We start from the raw sequence: 23,853 nt of genomic DNA on the forward strand, positions 1-23,853 counted from the left end.
ACTTCTTGCAGATAGTGCCAGCTATATCTTCCGGAGACCGCCTGTGGTAATGTATCGCTTGGAGATAGCAGGGTGACGTATTTTTTATACTAGCGATCTCAAACCTTGACATTTTGTGGGCACAAACATCCACAATTACTCTGTCATTAAAGTTCCGAAACCTAAACTCAATAACAGATGCATATCACCATATTCACCAAGCCTTAAGTAGATTTCGCCGAATTGATCTTTGTTTTATCATATTAGTATATTACAAGTAATGCTTTTTGGTGCAACTGTTTATCGATCGTAAATAATACATATTTTGACCAAGTCTGTGGAACTTTTTTTGGCGTCTTCTCTTTCTAACATAGTTTGTAGTTGGATCTGTTGGGGCTCCGTCCAAGAAAGGTACATACAAAATATAGCAAAATATGATCATGTAGTGATGTAGTCGGAATACCTTATATCACCCGTATGTTATCCATCTCTGATAACATAAAGAAATAATAAAAGCGAGACCCCGTGCTCGTGAAATTCTTTGTTGTTGCTAGAATTATAGAGACGCAAATGAAACAAGCAAGTGGATCACGGCCTTCTCTTTTAGTTTATAACAGGGTTTCTCTAACGGGTCCCCCGTCCTTCCTGGGAGGTCATGGAGCGGTTTTTCATTATACGCAGCTTTTCCGTATATCCTACGTGTATATTAAAAGAGTCTTTCCCAGCCTATTGGGCGACCAAAAGTTTGTCGCCAAAAAATTCTTTTGGGTCGCTTGTTTTAACAACACAAGGCTAAATGTTATTGATTTTATTTTCTAGTAAATTTTATTGTTTATTTTGTATGTGATACTGAGGTGTTGCTCAATAGTAATTGTATGTGCGGGAAGTAGGCTATCATAGGCCATAGCATGAAAACTTTGAAGCATCTATTTCACTTGGTGAAGCCACGCCACGATTTCAAAAAATCGCCGATGGCAAACAATTAATTATGCTGAAACAATAATGAGGAATAAATTGTTATATGAAAGTTTTTATTTATTTGTAATTCAATATCGTGGCCATGGAAGCCCTACACGTCGTTTAGTATTTGTGAATACTATTAGGTTGCGAGATTTTACAGGATTCATTTTTACAAGATTTGTGTCGCTTGAAAAAAAGTTGGGAACCACTGTGTTGTAAGGCCCTCGTGCGAGGTTTTCAAATTTGTGAAAAAACACCAAGATCGATTTTATATATAATACTAATTGAAATTGGTTGCAAATTATACCGCCTAGCTGTCCCTAGTCAAGTAGGCTATTGTAGCTACAAAACAAGCATGTAGCTTGAAGCGACTCAATTAAATTCCTAAGTTCAGAAGTTGAGTATAAGTATAAGTTTATTTCCACTCCATAATCAGCAATAGACAATAAAATAATTGATAAAAATAAAATAAATAAAACTGATTATAAAATCGGAATTTGAGCTATGTCATTTCCATGTGACTTATTGTGGTGGTATAGCGGAGAATGCCCTTATTTGCGTGTCCTTATACCTTCGTTAACTGACTCATTTCAGAGGTCAATAAGCACACAGTAGATTGTAATTCCAATGTTCGTATATTGAAAAGTTGCACGATAAAGTTGTCGATACAAAGAGGCACTGCTAGGACTTAGGATTAATTAGGATAAATCATAATCGGGGAAATTGAGCATTGACCTATTCAATGAATTCACATACTAATCATACAAATGAGTTAAATAACATTAAATCCATAGTTATACCGCACATTCGCTATAGTGGCGGCAATCTTGTCACGTTGTCTTACAGAACAATTAGGTGCTTGCTTAATCAACTTTGATCCTAATTTTCCCGCTCAAGGATGCAAACTCCACACCCACGTTGAAATGACTGGAAATAACCCCAAGATGAATAATCACGAGTTATGAAAACCTTATGTCTGAAAAACAAGATTGAGCCCAATGGATCAAAAGACATACTGGTAATGACAATTAAGTTTTCGGAAACACAACTGAAAACAAATAACACGTAAAAGCACGAAAACGAGGCAATATATGTCCGAACAAAAAAATGTGTCTCTGCGGCTAAATATTTTGAAATTGTTAGGTTGTTGTTGACCTATATATTGCTGATTGGTCATTGTTACGGGCTTAAACAAGAACATTGATGCTTGATGATTCATAACGCGTCTCGGCTGCCAGACTATAGTACAGCGTTTCCCAACATTTTTTGGTCGCGGACTATTTTCTCACCGGCGAAAACCTTTGCGGACTCAATGTGCGTTTATTGCAAGCGTACTCTGTGTGAAAAGCAATAAAACCAAACACAACAGAACTTTAACGAATTTCAAAATCGGAAATCCGCCGCAATTACGCGTTCGTTGAAAAAGCCGAATTTTTTAGTGTATAAAATGGCCTTTTCTGTCGCACAATATTCAATCCAATGACGACGACGAGAATTTAAAATGTCCTTCTATTTCAATTTAATTGTGTTCATGGAAACTCGCGGTTGCTTCGATTTACGACAAGATGAAAGCATTACTGGTTTAAAATGGCAAGGCAATCTGGGACTATGATGATGTGAAAATATATTGCCCGATTATATTTAGTTTGGATACATATTTTTTGCGATCTTGCGAATTTGTTATCGCCGTTAGAAAAATCCTACTATCTGCTATAAATTTCCAGAAAGTACAACTTGATTTAGCACTTAAATAAAAGAATTAAAACTATATTTGAAGTATATCAGTGAATTAAAAATACATATTCATCGCCTTGCTTTATCATTAATTTAATTGTGATCATTTTAATCTGCGGACGTGTTGACGAAATAAAAGCAATACTACTCAGAAAATATCATGACAATGCGTGGACACAAAAATGCGTGAAAGTGCCTGATTACATTTTGTTTTCATTCGTATTTCTGCGAATTCGACAAATCTGAGCTGTTCGTACCAATGTGGAGGCATCCTGAGGGAAAATCCAAAGAATCTTGAGAGAAAATCCAAGGAATTCTGAGGGAAAATGCCCTGGTACGTATACTACCTCAGCACCCGAAATTTTGCGATTCGTGGTGTCTAAAAAAGCGTTTTTAATCGCGGACCATCATAAAACAAAACTTAAGGTGTTCTCCGTTTTATTTTTAGTATTGCCGCTTTTCAATTTAAAAAATTTGGGTTGCCACCATTGACACTTAGCACCAGAAAAAAAAATCTATTCCTCGTTGTTCGAACTCGCGAAACACCATTTAGGTATCTATCGAAGCGTGTGCAGACTCGTGTTTTCGTCGGAAATCCGCAAATGAATTGGGAAATCCGATCGTTTGATTAAGCGGCGCGCAAGTGACCCGTCGCGTCACTTGTTACCAAATTTTCGAATAGTAAATTTATATTCTAATAGTTGAATTTTCGAATATATGAGCAGCCCTACTTAGTAACCAGTAATTATTGACTCGATTAATGTTATGTGAATAAACTTGCTTATTATGTTTTATGTAATTTCTAACGTAAATCGTAACTTGGCTGATAGTTAAGTTTCGCAAAAACGTTTGCGACCAGCATTAAATTTCTGGCTCGTTGCTGACTCATTCAAACGCTCGGGTTGGGAAACACTGCTATAGTACGATTAGGCCACTAGAAGGGGCATTACTAGTCATCCTGACGTTGAGCGTGTTTTCCAGTAATACCGTATTGTACCTGCTGAACGTAGGCTCGAATCGTCGTTTTTTATGAACTGGCATGAATTGTGTGTAGTTCGAGATAGACCATTGTATTTGAAAAAATTGGATGATACTGATGCTGAATTAATGGAACATACAATGGTGATGGGGATTATATTGGATGGTGATGTGTAATGTGATGAACTTTATTGTATTCTTGTATTAACACATACTTTAAAAAAATGTATATATACCGTATATACAGATATATATATACCGGTATCAGTCAATTGTTTATAGTGGGGCATTGTTTTTATATTTCGAATGTTACAAGGCTGTTGTTTGAAATGGGCACAAACAATTAGTGACAAAAATTATTATTATAGGACTGTCTGACTGTAGGCTGGTAGGAGAGCAAGTTAATCAAGATTTGGGCAAAAAATTTTTTTTATTACGGTACCTTTATTAAGTTATAATTTATAGAGCGTGGTCATTAGATCAAAAATATGTATAACACACCTATAATACAAGCAATAATACCGGTAGGTACCGTACCGTACGATAGTCTATAATAATACCACAACTTAAATATAAGGAATAACACATGGTCTCTAATTTTCATCTATTCATAGCCAATAAAAAGATGAATTTTTAAGCGTTTACTGAATGTTGCAAGTGAGTATTCTTTAACATTTGACGGAATTTTTTCTCAAATACTGAAATAAGGATGCTTTCTCTTTTAAGCGTTTTATTGGTAATGAAAATGAGCATCGAGGCATGAAATACTGAAATAGGCTAAGTCCTTTTTTGTAACACTCCTTGTGGCATGGCTATGGCATATGGATGGTTGGAATTCTAGTAAAAAATATGAAATATTGAATAGGATTTAATGTCACACAGATCTATTTATCTTGGGGGTTGGGGCTGGAGGGAGAAGAAATCCAATACTGCAATAAGAGGGCTTAATAATACCGTACCGGTACATATAATAAGCCTTACCACGGTCCCTCTTCTCCGGTTATCAGTTCATTTCGGGTATGGACTTCCAAATGTCCAAATGCACCAGCGGGTATGTCTGTATGTGAACTGCCCTATGGCGTATGGCTGTATGGCAGCGAGGCCTCCGGATTCGAACCTCTTAGAGTCAGGAGTGGGATTCTAGGACGAGCATAGCATAATAGGTACTGTAGTAAATGAATTAATGCACTTCAGCATTTCAGATAAAGTTGAGCAGAATCCATTTTACTCATCTCTCAGTCTTTATTAATAGTAGTAAAACTAGTATAAATTTACACTTCCAAAGTTACCCACTTTAACTTTTTCTTCTTTATTTCTGCCTCAGTTTGTGAATAGTTCAACATAAGCACTGTGTGTCTTGTTCCAAAGACCCTCAAAATAATGGCATCCCGGAAAATTTGGGATCCTGAAGAGCACGGATTAGCAAAAAAATTTCGATTGACTGATTATACTGGGTTGAAAGGGTGAGGATGTAAAGTCCCTCAGAAGACTCTGCTCAAACTTCTCGAGGGATTTACCAACGATCAGCCACAAAAAAGGGATGGTTTCCCAACAATTGGTATTGGACTTGATGCTTGCGTCATTCCACTGCGATTTGGTGGTTTATCATTACTACAAACAACGGACTTTTTCTATCCACTTGTGAATGATCCTTATATCATGGGCAAAATAGCTTGTGCAAACGTACTTAGTGACTTATATGCAATGGGTGTGCTAGAATGTGACAATATGTTAATGCTCTTAAGTGCAAGTCAAAAATTTACTGAGGAACAAAGAGATATTATTTTGCCACTCATGATGCAAGGCTTTCGGGATTTGGCAAAAGAAGCCGGTACTTCTGTAACAGGTGGTCAAACTGTAGTCAATCCATGGTGCCTTATCGGTGGAGTAGCAACCACGATTTGTCAACAAAACGAATTTATCATGCCTGATCAAGCAGTTCCCGGCGATGTACTGGTTTTAACGAAACCTCTTGGTACACAAATAGCGGTAAATGCATATCAATGGATGCTACAAAAAAATCAACACTATAATCGCATCAAATTCATTGTTACAAAAGAAGAAATTGAGAATGCTTATTGTATTTCAATGTTGCATATGTCTAGACTGAATAGGATTGCTGCGCAATTGATGCATGTTTTTGGCGCCCATGCTGCAACTGATGTAACAGGTTTCGGAATACTCGGACATGCAGATAATCTAGCAAAACAACAGCGAAATGAGGTAAATTTTGTTTTACATAATTTACCAATATTCGAAAAAATGGCCGCTGTTGCCAAGGCCAGCGTTATAAAATTTGGTTTATTAGAAGGAACGTCTGCAGAAACATCTGGAGGTTTATTAATTGCACTTCCACGCGAGCAAGCAGAAAAATATTGCAAAGAAATTTTCAAGCATGAGGGACTTCAAGCTTGGATTATAGGAATAGTTGAAAAGGGTGAGAGAAAAGCTCGGATTATTGATCGTCCAAGAGTTATTGAAGTTCCAAATGTTGAACCAGAACATGTACCTACACCAGTTGTTCTACCTATTCCCACTACAGTTACAGTTTCCCGAAAACGAAATTATGAATCCATTGCGCAACCAACCCCACCTCCACATATTGATGTTCAGCAACCACAACCACACCATCATCTTGTCCATACCCAACCACAACCTAATTATATTCCTGAACCATCAACTGACCATCAAAGGCATGTTTTACCTATGCACCCAGGTCTTGTTATGCACGGCAATGGTGTGCTGCATCATCCATTGGAAGCACAACCTCCACCTGTTGTCCCAAATCCTTATCATCACATGCACTTTCCTGGCCAACAATAAAGTGTTGTCTATATTTGAATATTAAAGATTGGGCATAGTTCTATTTTCTATTTTTCAATCAGTTTCAAGCGCTTTCTCTGAATTACCTATTGCCTACTAAACCTATTGAAGTTTATAGGATCTCTACTGCCAATCAAAACTTACAACTGTGTTGTGTGTCCTGTGATAAGTATTATCTATAAAAACTTTGTCAAATGAATTTGTTTCATACATATCCAATAATTTCAAAAAAATGTTTTTAAAATTCCAAAGTCTAAATTTACTGGCATTTATCACCCAATTAAATTTGGTTATAGTTGTTTGACTTCTTACACAATGTTAAAACAGAAAAAGTTCAGATAGAAATGTATCATGAAGTAAAAGTATCATAATTGCTGAATATATAAATTTTACTTTGAACACCCTTTTTATAATCATACCATTTAGCCATGGTACTTTCACATGAACTCAATATTTATGCAGTGTTTACTCAAGTATGATCCGCGGCCAGAAATATCCAGATTAGTTTTTGTCATCATGGTCCTTCATGGATATTACATCTGTGGTTTATGATATTAAATACATGCTGATGTCATACTTTTTGACGATTTGGTAATGAAAGATTGGTAATGCTATATTTTCCTACTCCTATATTTTTGAAAAAGTATGATCTAGCACTTTTTCCAACGTTTTGAGTGTTCCTAATTCTTAAGTGCATCAACATCAACATTTGGCTGATAATAATAACTCGAAAACAAATTCAAAAATCTTTCAAAACCATAAATGCTTTTCATTCACTGATATTATCATTTTCGGAATATTGACTTTTAAGACTGTTTCACAAACACTGATAATTAGTCTGTATATCAATGCACTATTCCAGCCACTAACAAACTTCAAATATTAACGCGTTGTCAATGGAACCTATTCGAGGTGTGACCACAGACCACACATACTATGTTTGTTTCTGTGTGTTCATTGCAAACCACTGTTCATTTTTTATGTAATCTGGGCAGCATTTTGCTGTGTTTGATATCATGATTATTTTATGTAACTTTATATGAACTGTCAAAGTATGAATCATGTACTAATCTGTCTATTAATGTGGTGAGTAAGAACTCTACATGTCCAATGCTATATAGTCTTCTTTTTGTCGGTGAAATGATCTTAGCTAAAATTTTTTGGCCGATAAATCTTCCTAGAACCTTCATAGAAATATAGAACCTTCATAGAAATATAACAACACAAGTATATTTTTTATGCCAATTGCCAATGAATAGTTTTTGATGCAGAACATATAGGATACTTGGATGATTGAATCCACTAACATGAGTTTACTAGAAGTTTTGTTCTGCTCTCCCATTCTGATTTAAAAAAAAAATTGCTGTGAAGTTTTGTCATTTTGTAATTTGGCTTTTGATGGTAGTAAAATTTGATGGGGTTCACTCTACTCTAGTTATCTACAATTAATTATTATGATTTTCCTTACCTTATATACCAGATAATTGATGAGTATATAATTTGAGAGAAGGGCATTTGTTGACCTTGCATAAATTCACAATATTTATAATCACAGTCAATATGAGATACTTGTTATACATGTCCTGTCTGAGTAGTGTATTGGAAATAATGTGGAAGAAATAATGTATGATATGTGATTTTTTTCGGATTTTTTTATTTACCAATCTTGTATGTGTTTATGGAATCAAATGATTTTAATTTCATTACAATCTATTCGTAATATGTTTGCGAACAAATTTAATGTAGGTTGTCGGTATTTTGGTTATAGGGCACGAATATACAATACAAGAGCATTTCTATGTTGGTGTTACAGCCCAGTTGTGTGTGGCCCTCCACCCACCTATAAGGAAAACTTCAATAATCTATATACCCAGCTTTGTAAGTTCACGTCACTATGTGGTCGAGTTTTATAAAATTCAAAGACTGCAATTTCAAATATTTTTTTACCGATGCCATTTTTGTAGAATCACTTTGTCAAAATTTGTTTCCATTACAATTAAATGATTTAAAATAATATTATTGATTGAAGTTGAATAATCAAATCTTCTGGCTTGCTGTAGATTTATTTATCTCCTTGCAGGGCTTTTTGTTGAAAATATTTCCCGAGCAACATTCGTGAAAGACTTTGAATTTGCCTTATTGTTACACTTTGTACTTTTCATTTTTGTGCCATCAAACTAATTCGGGTTTGAGCAGACCTTGATTGATGTTTGATCACAAGTTTGCATTGGATAATTTGCAGCTCTATGATGCTTGCTACTGAAACAATTTCATATTGATGTAGATAGCGGAGAATATCGCTGCAAATTATTTTGCATGGTCATTTTATGGATGTCATTGTGTTTTAATTTGAAGCTGAATATGATTACCTGGTTGAACATAGACTTTCTGTTATATTGCAATTTACCAGCAGGTCAGTCGACACCTCAATATGCCAGGGCAGCATGATAAAAAGCACGCTCGAATCATAATCCGTTTACATTGTGTATGAGTGCAGAGTGCCTTTTCTCGTCGAGGGCATGTACGGTGAATGTTTATGTCTTGTACGGTAAATGTTTATGTCTACGCTATGCGCGAGAGACGAAGCAACGCAATATGCCGCCCTTTATCTATACTTCTGCTGCATTTCACGAAAGCTGACATAATGAAATGATATATGCACTAGTATATACAAAATCGACATAAGGGTTAGGGCGTTGCTGTGTAGGTGGTTTTGCATACCGTCTAATTTAAATAGAAAGTTTTAAAATTATAACGTAAATCTTGCTGGTACCCTTGGCCAAGCTACTATCATATCAATCAATCATTTATTTTGGTTCGCCGTCATAAACAATACAAAAAGTAAACAGACAAAACAAAATGCAGAGATACCTTGGAGACGGGCATAAATTTAAAAAAGTTAAAAAGCTAGCTAGCTTTGTCAAGGAAGTCGTTCGTTACCCTAATGCCGAGGACATCTTCCGTAGAATTTGAGTATATCTGTATATGAATGATCTATTAGTTGAATTTTCATCTAGAACTTTCAGTTGAGTGTGCGCTTTAAACTTCATACCAATGAATGCTGCTAGTCATTTTTCCAAAGATAATACGTGTACATTTTAACTATAACAACTAAGAATATGCAGATCGGTAAGGCATCTGGAATTAAAGAAAAGTATGGTTCATTATTGTCAAGCCATTGGATCTTCCGCCTACTATATCTGAGCAGTGACTTACAACATTAAGAAGATGGAAATCTAGTACAGTCTGTGACAAAGAAAATCTTGAAGAATTATTTCTGGTCGGTTGCAAGATTATCTCTGCAATTTCCGCAATTAACTGATCGCCAACAAGTCGCAATTTGAAAGCCAAGACGGCCCGAGGCCCTTATATTATTGTCGTTTAGAAGTCTGTCGTTAGCTCACGACTCACTATCTAAATGACAGCATAGATCATTACCGGCGTGGTAAAACTGACCAACTATCTGTTTCACTATTAGCGGCGCAAGAGATTCATCAGAGCTGTGTCATTCATATGATGTATTTGGTTGCAGACATACAAGTCACTAATTGCTCCTATTATATTCCAGGACAAACTAACATTACCCGTGTATTGAGTCACAACTCTTCCTCGTGAAGAGGGAGTTCTGTATTATGTAGAAACTCCAGATTACAGCATCAGAAAGCAATCGATTTATTTACAAAGATTCGAGAAGGAGAATAATGAAGCGAATCACTCTCAATCTCGGGATTAGTATTCGGATGTTGCATTGTGGTTATAAATTAATAAAAACTAAAGATGTCATGAGTTGTTCAAATTGGCAAAATGAAGCAAGGTATAGTCATCAAGTAAACTGAGTCATTCACTAATGCAACATACCGCTGTTCGTATTCAACCGGATGAGCTAGTTATTCATTATCAGTTAAAGACCAGACTGAGACCGAATTGAGTCAAATATTAGATTTTAATATAAAAACATTTGTCGGGACTTATTCACGAATTTCGAATTAACTAATTGAAGGTTGCAGATGGTTCAATTTTGAAATATTTTGCTTTGGAAGTACGCTTTTCATTCTATCGCCGTTTGATATCCGACTTTCTAAGAAAGTTTAAGATTTGGACTTTTTCTTCATTAGATTCATAATACATATTAGTACTAAAGCAATTCAAACAAATCATAATGGTGAAACATAGTCCTTACCCAGATCTTGTTATTCCGGAAGTTCCCGTTCATGAATACATTTTGAAACAGATTGCGGCTTATGGTGACGACATCGCTCTGGTAAGATCACATATTTTTTAACTTTGACATTTTAGACGCCGATAGATCTAGTCTCTAGAGCAGTGCTCCGCAACCTTTTTTAACTTGCGGTACACTTATAAAACTTGTCAAATTTGACGGCACACCACAACAAACGAAAAATACAAGGTGTAACTTTGTTTTATGTTCATATAACAATGAGAGATTTGTGGTTGTTTTAATGAGCACAATCGCTCTAAATTAGGATCATTGCGTGACGCGCAATCAATTTTGCAACACGATAACTAGCTTCTAATGCTTTTTCGGAGACTGTAAAAGACGACTTCACAGAGCACTCTTGCTTCTTATTTTGACTTAACAACCGCTGGAAATAATTTATATGCTTGCGCGCATGAACGGCATGTTTCATATTTAAGTGGCGCATAAGTTTACTCGGAAACATTGCTTCATTTGAAAGTTGGTGTTAGAAATTTGGATTGGTGTCGCTCAAGCTAACGTGAAAGCAGGTTAACCGCGGCACACCGGTTGCGGAGCACTGGTCTAGAGCGTGCAACTATTTATTTAAAATTATAGTGACCGTGAGTGCCTGACTATAAAAAAAATATGAGTTCTTAGCAACTCAAAATTGAACTTGCAAGTGCTCATCTGTGAGCTGATTCCTGAATTTTGTCTCGCACAGTGTCGTTTTTTAATGAATTGCTCACAGCACTTTGTAATGCCTAACGATAGATCATTTTATGCATGATCAGTGGTGTAACAATATGTCAAAAGATTTTTCTGGGTATTTTATGACGAAATAACACCAAATGCGATTTTTTTATTACTCTCTGAAAGCGTAGCGGGCCACAGATAATTTAGCCACCCTGGCCTATACATATAGCTCGTGTAGAAATATGCAAATCTTTTCCGTGGTAGGCTCGTTTATGATCAACAATTGCTCGTAATTTTGTTCGACTTCGATATTTTCCGAGAGTTCGTTCTTTCGGGGAGCCACTGATCAACCTATCTGTTTCAATAAATATTTCTTCTCCAGAGACACTATCCGATGAATATTGTAACTAGCATAGTGTTTTATTCAATAGTGTCGATTGCTTTGACAATCCCATCTTGATTTTGTTGAATAATGAGGTAACTTCCTTATTTTACCTTTACAATCCCTACACGGAACCAACAAAAAATATCACATTATTAAATCCTTGTCACGCGAATCTCATAGTGTGACGTATATGTATCATGGTATATACTCACAAATCTCGGTGCATGCAGATATTTTTTTTCATTCGAGTATTCGTATACACATGAGAGCCAGTAGACCATAAATATTTATATTATATATATATTATATGAGAATAATTTATTAGAACCCGAAATCAAATTATCTTCTAACTAAACAAATATATATATTTGGAGATGCTATTGCCAAACAAACCCAACAGTTAACCTGCGGTGTGCGTTCTTCTATGGACAAAAGTTCAAATTTAAACCCTCATTTTTAGACATGTCCCAATATTGAGAGCTTTTTTTTCCAATAGACGATGATCTTTCCCGTGGAACTATTTTCATGACTAATATTATATATGTAATAGATTGACAACACCAAGGGAGAAACTTTAACTTTTAACCAAGTGAGCGAGCACGTTCGAAAACTAGCAAGTGCACTAAACAAACTTGGAATCAAAAAAGGAGATATTGTGGCAATATGTTCATCCAATTGCATTGAATATATTGTTGTCATGCTCGCTGTTTCAGCGTGCGGTGGAATAACAACAACTTGCAACCCATTATATTCAGAAGGTAAGCTTATTTGGTGTTTGATCAATTTCGTATCAGTGATACGAAATGTTTACGTTATCAGTTCCGCTTAATTTCAGCCGAAATACTTCAGCAACTCAAGCTCTCAAATCCAAACGCAGCATTTTGTGATCTAGACGTCTACAAACGCCTAAAAAGCGTAAAGAAATATCTTTCAACGCTCAAGGTAACCCACTTCGTTTTTTGGTTTTAATCGTTCATAGGTAGCATAACATTAGAACATCATGGCGGTGACCGTACATTTGAACCCATGTTCAAATATCCATGTATATCCGCGTATGTATATCCGCGGGTGCTAAAACCCATGGGTTAGGGTTAGTATGGGTACAAATATCCGTAAAACAAGAAAAATTCCATAGGTGCAATAGTATGCATGTGCAATTGTCGTGGGTTCAAATGTACGTGGGTTCAAATGTGATGGGACCCATCATGGCAAGTACATACGAAACTGGTCAGAAACGAGAAGCTGTTTGGGCAAGCCTTCTGACGTTTCGGGACTATCACTGCGCGACGTGTACCGCTTGCAACGGACTAGTAGACCGTTTGGTTCACTGTCTTATCAACCGGAACATCGAAATATCCTGATCGGGGACGCATGTTCCAGGGCAATATTCGTGTAACGTAAAGTTTGGATTCTAAGAACATAGCGGTTCACCAGGTAGAATCCGACAACGGGAGCTAACCGTATAAGTAAACCATGATTTAATGGCATAGGCGCGACTTTCCCCTTATCCTCTAGTAAAGTTAGTAGGCTACTATACCAAACAGTACTTTTGTCATTACTGTTTTAGTGCTGTCATGTGAATAATTTTTTTACAATTCAGAACGTGTTCACATTCGAAGAAACACCAGGAATCACTTCGTACGCCAAGCTAGTGAGAACCGACGACGGACAAGGTAGGCTACGTGAACAATAGTAGTAACAGTCTCAGCTTCTTTAAAAAATTAACCTAATACATTTGAGAATATTGTAGGCCTATTATGTGGTTATTACCAGTGGCGTAGCCAGGGGGGTTTTGCGGGTCGACTCCCCCCCTCCCACCTTTTGAAATTAAAAAAAAAATAAACAGAGATTGCCATATTCCGTAGATTAAAATGCTTTTTAGACCCACACGACTTATGAAAACACGCGTATTCCAGCGTTAGATCGGACCCGCTAGCTGTTTCGATCTAACTTAGCAAATAAAAATTTCAGAACCCTAAGTTAAGTTGAATGTCAATGTTGCCCCCCCAAAAAGGTTTGATTGTGGTTTTAATTGAATTGCTCCACAGGAAGCGATTTGATTGTGGTTTCACACTATTTTCAAAACTTCGTCGAACATTCGTAACGCCAGTTACCGCAATCGTAATTGATAATTTTTTTTCTTCGGATATCTGATTATTGATTGATATTGTTACAGGCTATCCTTTCGTTCAGTTTGACCCGAGAAATGATGTTTTTCTCCTTCCTTACTCAAGCGGAACGACGGGACTACCGAAGGGTGTCGTCGTGTCACATTATTATACAATGGCTCAAACAGTGATCAATTCGTAAGTTATAAAAAGTCTCGGTATTTTTCCCATTATGTTATGTTTATGCAGGTTGGCACCAATGCAACACGAACGTTAATACCAACTATTGTCAAATACGGCACGGCCGGCAACTCTATCGGAGAAAAACTGGTGGTTTGAATGGCATGATTAGATTTGGACCATACGAAATATTTATTAATGAGGTCAATTTTATAAATGAATAGATCATTTTTGTAAAGTTGTTGAGAGTCATATGAAAGTGCTCACATAATATGTATAATGCAGTATCTATATACTGTTATTCTGTATATATATATATTTTAAATTTGTCATTTCAGTGTATCATTTTATCAATCGCGAAGTTCTTGTCAATATATCGTGATTCCTATGTTTCACGTATTCGGCTATTCTATGGCATTACACACGATTTCTCGGGGATCGAAACTTGTCGTAGATAAAAGATTTCATCTTGAAACAATGTTGGAAGCTGTTCAACGACACCAGGTTAGTTTTTAGAATAATTATTATAGCCGTTCATCCAATCATTTTATAGGCAGTTACTGAGTTTCCATGAATGCTGATGGAAATAAGCTATTCGTCATTCAGTTACATTACTTCTAATGTATACTTCATTACAGGTTACTCACGTATGTACCGTGCCACCAATTATGATTGCACTTGCTTCAACACATCTACATACCAAATACAACACCTCATCTTTAAAAAGAATGCTTACTGGGGCTGCTCCTTGTGCCCCGTCTCTTATTAGAACTGTACAAGATAAATATAATTTATTGATAACTCCAGGTATGATTAACAATATATATATATTCAACTAGTTTTTGATGAAGTGAGTAAATTATTTATATTATCACTAACTGAAATCAATTGTGGTTTCCAGGTTATGGTATGACTGAGATGGTGCCTATTACGTTAGCAGATCCATTAGTCTCTAGATCGGATTCGGTTGGAACAATCGTGCCAAACACCGAAATTATGGTAAAATTATTCAAATCATTTTGCAGTTTGCCCACATTTTCTCACTCTTAGTGTGAACGAATAGGTCAATTTAGCTCAATTGACGAAATATAGTGTGTGCATAGTGAAAACATATATAATAGTGTTCGATTACACTAATGTGTACTTTTTTGCGTAAACGAAATTTTGCTGGATTCCGGTAAGAGGCAATAATACCCATAAAAATACTAAGGTGTAGGCTACTAGACGATATTTTTCACTTTTCGTGTTTTGAATTTCAGGTAATTGATCCAGAAACGGGAAAGGAGCTCAACGCTGGGGAAGACGGAGAGATTTTGGCCAGAGGACCCCAAGTAATTGAATGTTTACTGAAGTTTAAAAAAATCACATTGGTCTTATATCGTAGATAAAATATAGATAGAATCAGTTATTCATTTTTGTGCTTTAATTAATAAATCAGTCACATATCGATCACTTGAATATGTACAAAATATGTTGGGAGTTAACTAAAAATATAAGAAATCATAAATATTCTTGTTCCTATTTAGATGATGAGCGGGTACTTGGGAAATACCCAGGCGACTAAACGTACTATAAATGCGGATGGATGGATACATACAGGTGATCTTGGGCATTATGATGAAGACGGCATGCTGTACGTTGTTGATCGTTTGAAAGAATTAATAAAATATAAAGGATTCCAGGTATATTATCAAAATTGTCTTTATTATAATGTTTTATTTTCATAGTCTAAATTGTGATTTTTTTTAATTAATTTCTTACAATAATTCAATCTCATAGGTGGCACCAGCTGAATTGGAATCAGTGTTACTGACCCATCCTGATATTAAAGATGCTGCTGTAATAGGTATTCCAGATGTATTAGCTGGAGAACTCCCAAAGGCATTTGTCGTCAGAAAAAGCCCGTCGTTGACCGAAGAGGCTGTTATAAAATTTGTTGAGCGTAAGATTTCATTCTGACATTGGTTAAAAACTAAACAAAATAGGACGTGCTTTATAAAATTTGTAAAAAATATAATAATATTTACGAAAACTATTTAAATAATATCTACGAATACTATTTAACTGTTTGTTTTGAGTCGGTGTAAACTCTGGGAACGCAGACTCAACACTTGCTATTCGAAATTCAGTTGTTTAAATGACTAAGATTTATTAAATAATTTGATGAGAAAGGCTGCGAGACCATTGTACGAAAGATTTAGTTTCTTCATATTGTTGATATAATATACAAAACACCATATCACTTTGTCAAAAAAAAGAATGTTTTCACACAAACCCCATGTACCTCCGTTCAACGTTCATTTCCCAATTTTAGTAGACATCATTATCATGAACCTACAACAATGTTTAAATTTCTTGGATCACGTGGAGGCACACAATTTTTAATGATACAAATAATTCCATAGTTTTCAAATAAAAAAAAATCGACTTCTATTTCTAATCTATTTATATTGCTAATACTTCAGGAGATTTGGTTCACTACAAGCGACTGAGAGGTGGAGTGCAATTTGTCGAGACGATACCGCAGTCAGCAAGTGGAAAGATACTTCGAAGGGAACTAAGAAAAATGTCTATTGGAAAGTCACATTTGTAATCAATCGCAGTAGCCGACGATTTTCTCGAGAGTTATATTGTCTCCAATGAAAATACCTCGTCCCTCCACCCTTAGCCTAAAGTTATCTAGGAATTCGAACACTATGTGTTCACTACTGTTTATGGCGAACCATATCGTAATCCGTCTGTACTCACTTATATAATTAGTTTATGGCCTTTGCGCTATTGTGAAACCTAAGTCACGAAAAACACTTATGCTCGCAAATATGATAAAATTGTACACTTTCCCCGACATTTTGGTTGCAATTTTGCCTAATATAACAGTATTTTCTCTCCTTCCTGTTTGGCATACAGCGCCTGTTAAAAATGATTTACATGCATTGTATATTTTATTGATGTACAGTAAATTGTTAATTCGCAACAAGGCGCAGTTTTGCCAATCGTTTTTCATGTCTAAAATACGTTCAGAATAAAAATTCAACAAAATGCACCTGTATAGACACTCTGTATAATACTTTTTAATAAAACAGAATTTAGAAGAATAGAACTTGAGTTGAATCGAATTGGCTTTAGCATATACCTCCGATTGACATTTTTATGTCGTCATCAATATATGCACAAGGTGCAGACAAAGTTTATAATAAATTTGTTTACATCGTATTTTAATTGTCTTTTAAACTACACGGCTTTAAAATATATCGCTGGTTGTTATTGCAGTTAAATTGAAAATCTATGTTTATACCTGAAATACAATCCAATACGATCATACATTTGTTGGTGTTTTTATTAGGCTTACCATACGTCCCGCTTTAGGCGGACCAGTCACGCTTTTTAGCGTCTTGTCCCGACAAGTCAGCCAAACGTCCCGCTTTGGCATTCAGCCATCCAGCATAATACACGAACATTACCAATGTACCAACATATTCTTGTTACTGTTGTTGCTGTGCAGCGCAGATCTAGCCAACTTACTGGAGGTGAATGTGTTATTTTGTTTGTTTCGTTGTTTCCCGTAACGTATCACATGTGAAATCAATACTAATCGGTCCTGTTCTGACGTTTACGTGAAAATAACATTGAAAAGCAGAAAAGCATGCTCTGGCAAATAAGTAAATTGTCAATGCTTAAAAACGACAGGCTATTTCATTATTAATTGTTCTTCCTTTTGCTGTACATAAAAAATCTAATTCGAATTATTTGTATCGTTAACGTCAATCCCTTTTTATTTTTCGAACTGAACCCGATATTTATACAGAGAATATGCGCATGAACTCTCGATGGCAATATATATATATGGTCAACGAAGACAGCCGGGATGGATTTAGATGAGGCCTATGTAGTAAAATCGGAACATGTAAAGTTACAAAATCACAGCTAGGGGGTCGTTGTCTTTGGAGGCGTCCCCCTTCGAAGTCACAAAAAATATGGTAACCCTAGTTATTATACTAGTTTCTGAACCAATCAGAATTTAGATTTCAATTAAATTATAATTACAATTATCTGTTAAACATTTTGCCGGTTCTTGTGTGGCTGCGTTTGATATCCTCTTATGGTCGACTATTTGGGAATGCTTTAATTGTAGCAAAAATACGAAAAAAATAATTAATGAGGAGGCGCAGTTCTTACCCCTTCATGGCAGCTCCTTCACAGCCTACATGCCTTGGTTTGTGGCAGCAAAATTTCGCCCGTCATGATTTTCAATTTGCTACCGTGGAACCCCGCCTCACGCCATTGGTTTGTGGCAGCCAAAAAATCAGCCGCAATGGTTTAGCGGCAGCTTCAGACGCCACTAAATACTCAAAACTTTAATGAGGGTAAAATGCAAAAATTAGGTGATAATTACAAACTTTATTTTGATCGCGACTCAATGTTTGATACGGGAGTAAATTGCACTACTTAAAATAAAAGTAGAAATAATTAAAGAGTTCGATATATACAAGAAAATGCTGGATGTTTATTGAAGGAAAAATGTCAATTCGTGGGAGATTTTTCGTCTTGAAAAATGAGCTTCTTTTGCAATAACCATTGTTTGTTCGATTTAAACCCACATTGACTCAAGGAATAAGAAAATGCATGTGATAATTTTATTGTTTGTGACTACTTATAGCGAGCGTGTTGTATATTTCATACTTGAGAAAATAGAAAAGAACATTTCTTCAGGATTCATGCTAAGCCGCTTCCTGACGATTCGTGTAACAAAGCCTTGACAAAGACATTTTCTAATTAAGTTGATTGTTATCCGTTTCGTTTGTTTGAATAAGAAAGCAAGTCAATAAAGCCTGCATGTCGAATGACCTCATTGCAAACATCGTTTGTTCGGCTCAATCAATAACCAGCTTTCGCTCAGTAACCGAACTTATAATTAATGCCCAATAGTGGCTTGATATCTGCACATTTTGGACATGGATACTTCAGCAGTACAATCTTGGGAAAAGTTTGAATTAAAGAAGACGATTGGTATATGGAGCGCGGTCGCCTTATTAGCTGGGACAATGGTTGGATCAGGAATCTTTGTTTCACCATCTGGTCTATTGCAAGGAGTAAACGGAAACGTTGGGATAAGTTTAGTGCTGTGGGCGTCCTGTGGGTTGTTGGCTCTTTTAGCGGCCCTATGCTATGCTGAATTAGGAACAAGGATATCGGAATCTGGTGCAGATTTTGCGTATCATGGAATTACGTATGGGAAACCTATGGGATTCATATACGCATGGACGTCAATAATTATTGTTCGATCTACTGGGAGTGCCGCGATGGCTATAACATTCGGTATATATTTAGCTAAACCTTTCTATCCAGGCGACTGTGTTCCGCCTGATATTGTAGTTAAATTTGCCGGAACAATATTGCTGTTGTTACTGACATTGATAAATTGCTGGAGTGTCAAGGCATCTACTAAATTCCAAAACTTTTTCACCGCCGCTAAATTTTTTGCGATGATTATCATTATTATCGGGGGCTTGGTTCAGCTTGGGAAAGGAAATCCTATTGGAAAGGCCAACTTTGATCAAGCATTTGATACAGAAAGCATGACCACAATTACTTTCACACAGATTGGCCTGGCATTTTATCAAGGACTTTTTTCCTATGATGGTTGGAATAATTTGAACTACGTAACGGAAGAAGTAAAAGAAAGCCACAAAACGCTCCCACGCGCGATTTTAATAGCAGTGCCTCTCGTGACAGGATTCTACGTGTTAATGAACGTTGCTTATTTATCAGGTAAGTCAATCACTACCAATGTCAAATTAGAAACGCAACATATTATTGTAAGCATACGGTGACAATATCACTTCTTTTTGAATTATGAACTTTCATCAACTGATCGTTTTTATTGCAGTTTTAACTCCCAACGAAATGATCACTTCGCCCGCTGTGGCTATTTCATTTGGTGATCGTGTTCTCGGGTCATTCTCGTGGATCATACCGGTGACTGTGTGCTTGTCAACTGCTGGATCATTAAACGGATCGTATTTAAGTGGAGGAAGAATGCCGTTTGTGACAGCCCGCGCGGGGCAGTGGCCTTCTGTAAGAAATAATATATATTTATATATATACATTCAAATATGTTTGCTTGGGATCTATTTTTTACAGTAGATATATATATATAAAATGTTTTGCGTAGATGCGTATCCAAAACATAAATACAAGAAACAGGCAAATTTGTGTGGACGTCTCAGGTTTAACGTCTGATCGTTAATATATTAAAAAGTATTTGTTGCTGAAGTACTTTCACTATTTGCTATCCCCACTAAAATTGTACAGATAATGTGACGATACTTTCGTCTACATTGAACTAGATAAGTGAAAGCTGGATGTAGCCTACTCACTATTCACCAAGTGGAGGCTGATGTAATTCAGCATCCGCATCATATTTCTTTGTTCATACACTATTTCTCTAATCACGTGGTGTCAATTTGCTTTACCAACTCTTAAACGATGTACCGTATATCGATATGCTTATTTGATATAAGATCCATGTATTTACCAAGCAAATTTGTACGCGCTCCTTGAAATTTCGATTCGTTATTGCCGCATGCTAATCGTCATCAGAAACTGGTGTAAAGCTGAGTTTGCAAAACCAAACGAAGGACAGACGTGAAGAAAACGGTCACGCTTACCTAAAGAAAACAGTTGTCCCATGATTTAAAATTAAACAGTGGAATTCCGCATCCCAAAAAGACTCAAGAGTCGAACGGAAACAACATTAAGGCCAACAAAAATTTACCAAAACGATCCATGTAGTCACTTCGTTTCCAATAACACTACCAGTTATTTCAGTTTTATCTCAATCCCATTCTATTTCACAGCTACAACAAAAATGCTGGTTGATCTTCCCTCGAGAACAGGCATTCTATATTTTCTAATATTTCAGATATTCGAAATGGTCCACGTTGAATATTACACGCCAACGCCTTCTATTCTACTCAACTCCGCTATCACACTCATCTTTATGATTCCAAGTGACTTCGATACGATGCTATATGCATTCAGTTTTACAGCTTGGACATTTTATGGTCTCAGCGCTGCGGCCGTTATAGTGCTTCGATTTACTAGGAAAGATTTACCGATGCCTTACAAGGTACGAAGCCTGCATATCTCTATATTTTAACTTACCCGTGCCGGTTGATCTATCACTAAAGATCAAACTGGAACTATTGTTTCATCATCAGCAATAGAATAAAAAAAAAAAACTTAGTAGCAGATAACATTATATTGTTACCGCAAAAATTCCGCTAATACTGAATTTATTATAAGCTTTATAATATTTTTTCTAATTTGCAGGTGCCGATTGTCATTCCTATCATTGTAACCTTGTCTGCATTGTATCTGGTGATAGCACCAATTGTCGACTCACCAAATTGGATCTACTTATATGCAGTGATATTTATAATATCTGGATTGATACCATACTTTGCACTGATCCACAAAGGCTACAAAATTCCAGGGATTGACACCGTGACAATGTATGGCCAACTTATATTCAATGCTGCACCGACGGATTGGGAAGACATTTTTTGAGTTATGCAGGACAAGATTCATGGAGTTCAGTGTTGATATTGCACAGTCCAAGACAATAATTGGGTCGTTACCCATATTTTTGATATATATATATATTTGATATTCTGCAAATGAACACGACTCGAAAACATTTATCGAATTAGCACTTTTAAACACCAAAACAGGGGCATGCAGTTGTTTATATCGCAATGGAATGGGCCACGTCGTAAAATTAAGGTGACGCTGAGTGCCGCTCGATATTGTCGTATAATTCTTTGACAAATCATGACAACTACATCTTTATTGTGTGAAACAACGAGATACTTCAGATAACACCCATTGTCGAATTTTCGTTTTTCATAATCAACCTCTCTTTTTTACTGATACTCAAAATTTTTGATATTTTACTCAAAACATAGCGCCAATAAAGAAATAGCCTATTAGAATATTGAATATTCTCCAACGAAATTTCATCCCAATGTGACTCAACACAAAGTAAAAACGCTGATAACGCCATTACAAAAATATCATTTAAAAATAATAGAATGCGAAATCTTTAACGTTAATATATTTCACGGACCGTACCATTGCTCGCATATTGCACACCTCTGTACCAAAACAGCAGGAGCTGGGATAGTATCAATAATAGCATAAAAGCGTGCACCGACGTGTAGCCTATCTCTTTTCTAGGAAATGGGAAGGAGCGCCTAACAATACATAGCGTGTCGCATACACAAACTATTTTGCGTGAAAGATATTACCGGTATCTGCCCTCGTCCTAAATATTTGATGCATTTGCGTTTCGTCAGGAAAGATCCGTATTCCGTGCTAAAAAAAACTGCCAATTGTGACAATAGACTACTTTATAGCCATTAATTTAAATAGATCTACATGTGTCTACAAGAACTACGGTTGTCTCTGCTCGATAACATTCATTAATTACCTATGACCTCCTTTCCTAAGTTGAATTGTGTAGCCCACTGTTAGTCACGACAAATAGGTTAGCCTATATAGTGTATTTGTGAGATTTAGTTTAGTTATTTTCAGAAGTTTCAGTTTAGTTATTTTAGAATTTTCGGGCAGCAGATGTCAATATATTATACCAGCAAACTAGAGATATTGGATTGTGCAAATGTACGATTTCGTTCTCGTTTATTTATCAATTTAATACCATCTCGATCGAGTATCATTCACAAATTGAAAACACAATAACCTAGTACCCCAAACATTTTGATGCTCATTTTGATAGTGTTTTCGCTAGTTGACATACGAATTTGCATCTTCGGCGGTGTGGCGCGTTGTGCTATGCGTTAGGAATACTCTTGTCATCTCACCTCTGGTTACACTGCGTGGGTTCGCGTCTATTCTTCATAACAATCATTTGAATTCATACTATTTCGTCACCCGTCATTCAAGAGTACCGAAAGCTAATTTCAGCATGATTCATCGCAACTTCTTGGGATTATTTTTTTCACAATAACTACCGTAAACTAAAACTCCTTGGAAGACGAAATGTCTATTGAGTCATTTGGTTTATGCCAATGAGCATATACACAATGAGTGGAAACTTCCAAATATTTGCTCATCAATCCATTGTGCCCTGCATTTTTTACGTCGTCCAGCTAAATGGTTCGTTGCATATGAAGAAAGCATATCGCTCGCTGCAAAAATCCCTTGCTCCGGCCGCGCCGGTTGCGAAATTGGCCGTATTGACGCTTTTAATTTTTCGATTCGTGTTCGGTTTTGGGTTTCGAAGTATGGTACGTTGAAAGCATACTAACTATAAGCATATGCTTATTGGGAATGCATATCTATTAGCTATAGCACAGAATATGAAGTCAAGTGCGGTTATTTCTGATTATAGCATGGGATTTAGCATTTAGGTACATATTTATCCACGGGAAAGGAAAGGGATAAGAAGTCCTAAATATATGGCGAACCACAGCTTCTCGCAATCATAGTTTATAAGACGCTCCATACGAAGCCCCAGGGCTCTCCGATTTCAAATCACTCTGGCAGTCTGGGATATCTTGACAATAAAAACGAAGACAAAAATTAGAAGAATAGCAGGGAATCGGCTTATCAGCTTTCCTCTCCACATGAGTAAATATGTTAACCCCATCCTATATCAATGAATACAAAGCCCCACGTCCCCCTTTACATGGGTCGTAACGAGTGGTGGGATTTAAATTGTTTGTCAGCTGGTTCCATCACAAAAGTCATAGTTTTCGGCCGGTTCTGTTACATGTTTTTTTAGTAATGCTGAC

At 36.3% G+C, this 23,853-nt stretch overlaps 2 protein-coding genes and 1 pseudogene across 4 annotated transcripts; all 3 read left to right on the top strand.

The window, feature by feature from the left end:
• Positions 1–4,289: 4,289 nt before the first annotated feature.
• LOC120345188 (selenide, water dikinase 1 pseudogene) lies at positions 4,290–8,858 on the top strand (annotated as a pseudogene). The gene is made up of 2 exons (XR_013475534.1): positions 4,290–4,308; positions 4,976–8,858. The product of XR_013475534.1 is annotated as a selenide, water dikinase 1 pseudogene (transcript).
• A 1,182-nt stretch (positions 8,859–10,040) lies between these two features.
• On the top strand, positions 10,041–17,359 carry LOC120345187 (uncharacterized). The gene is made up of 12 exons (XM_039414618.2): positions 10,041–10,735; positions 12,301–12,508; positions 12,586–12,692; positions 13,351–13,423; positions 13,927–14,056; positions 14,377–14,542; positions 14,677–14,845; positions 14,940–15,037; positions 15,298–15,369; positions 15,565–15,720; positions 15,818–15,980; positions 16,504–17,359. The coding sequence occupies exons 1-12, from the start codon at positions 10,634–10,636 to the stop codon at positions 16,629–16,631; spliced, it is 1,572 nt and encodes a 523-aa protein (XP_039270552.2). The 5' UTR covers positions 10,041–10,633; the 3' UTR covers positions 16,632–17,359.
• Positions 17,360–17,484: 125 nt separating this feature from the next.
• LOC120345040 (b(0,+)-type amino acid transporter 1-like) lies at positions 17,485–23,219 on the top strand. 2 transcript variants are annotated; one of them, XM_039414412.2, is made up of 4 exons: positions 17,485–19,807; positions 19,926–20,113; positions 20,961–21,167; positions 21,371–22,751. In XM_039414412.2, the coding sequence occupies exons 1-4, from the start codon at positions 18,991–18,993 to the stop codon at positions 21,605–21,607; spliced, it is 1,449 nt and encodes a 482-aa protein (XP_039270346.1). In that variant the 5' UTR covers positions 17,485–18,990; the 3' UTR covers positions 21,608–22,751. The 2 variants fall into 2 exon arrangements, with proteins under 2 accessions (XP_039270346.1, XP_039270347.1); XM_039414413.2 differs by lacking the exon at positions 20,961–21,167 and having other exon boundaries at positions 21,371–23,219.
• Positions 23,220–23,853: the final 634 nt, after the last annotated feature.

This window comes from Styela clava, chromosome 5 (genome assembly GCF_964204865.1).
Source record: "Styela clava chromosome 5, kaStyClav1.hap1.2, whole genome shotgun sequence".
NCBI lineage: Eukaryota > Metazoa > Chordata > Ascidiacea > Stolidobranchia > Styelidae > Styela > Styela clava.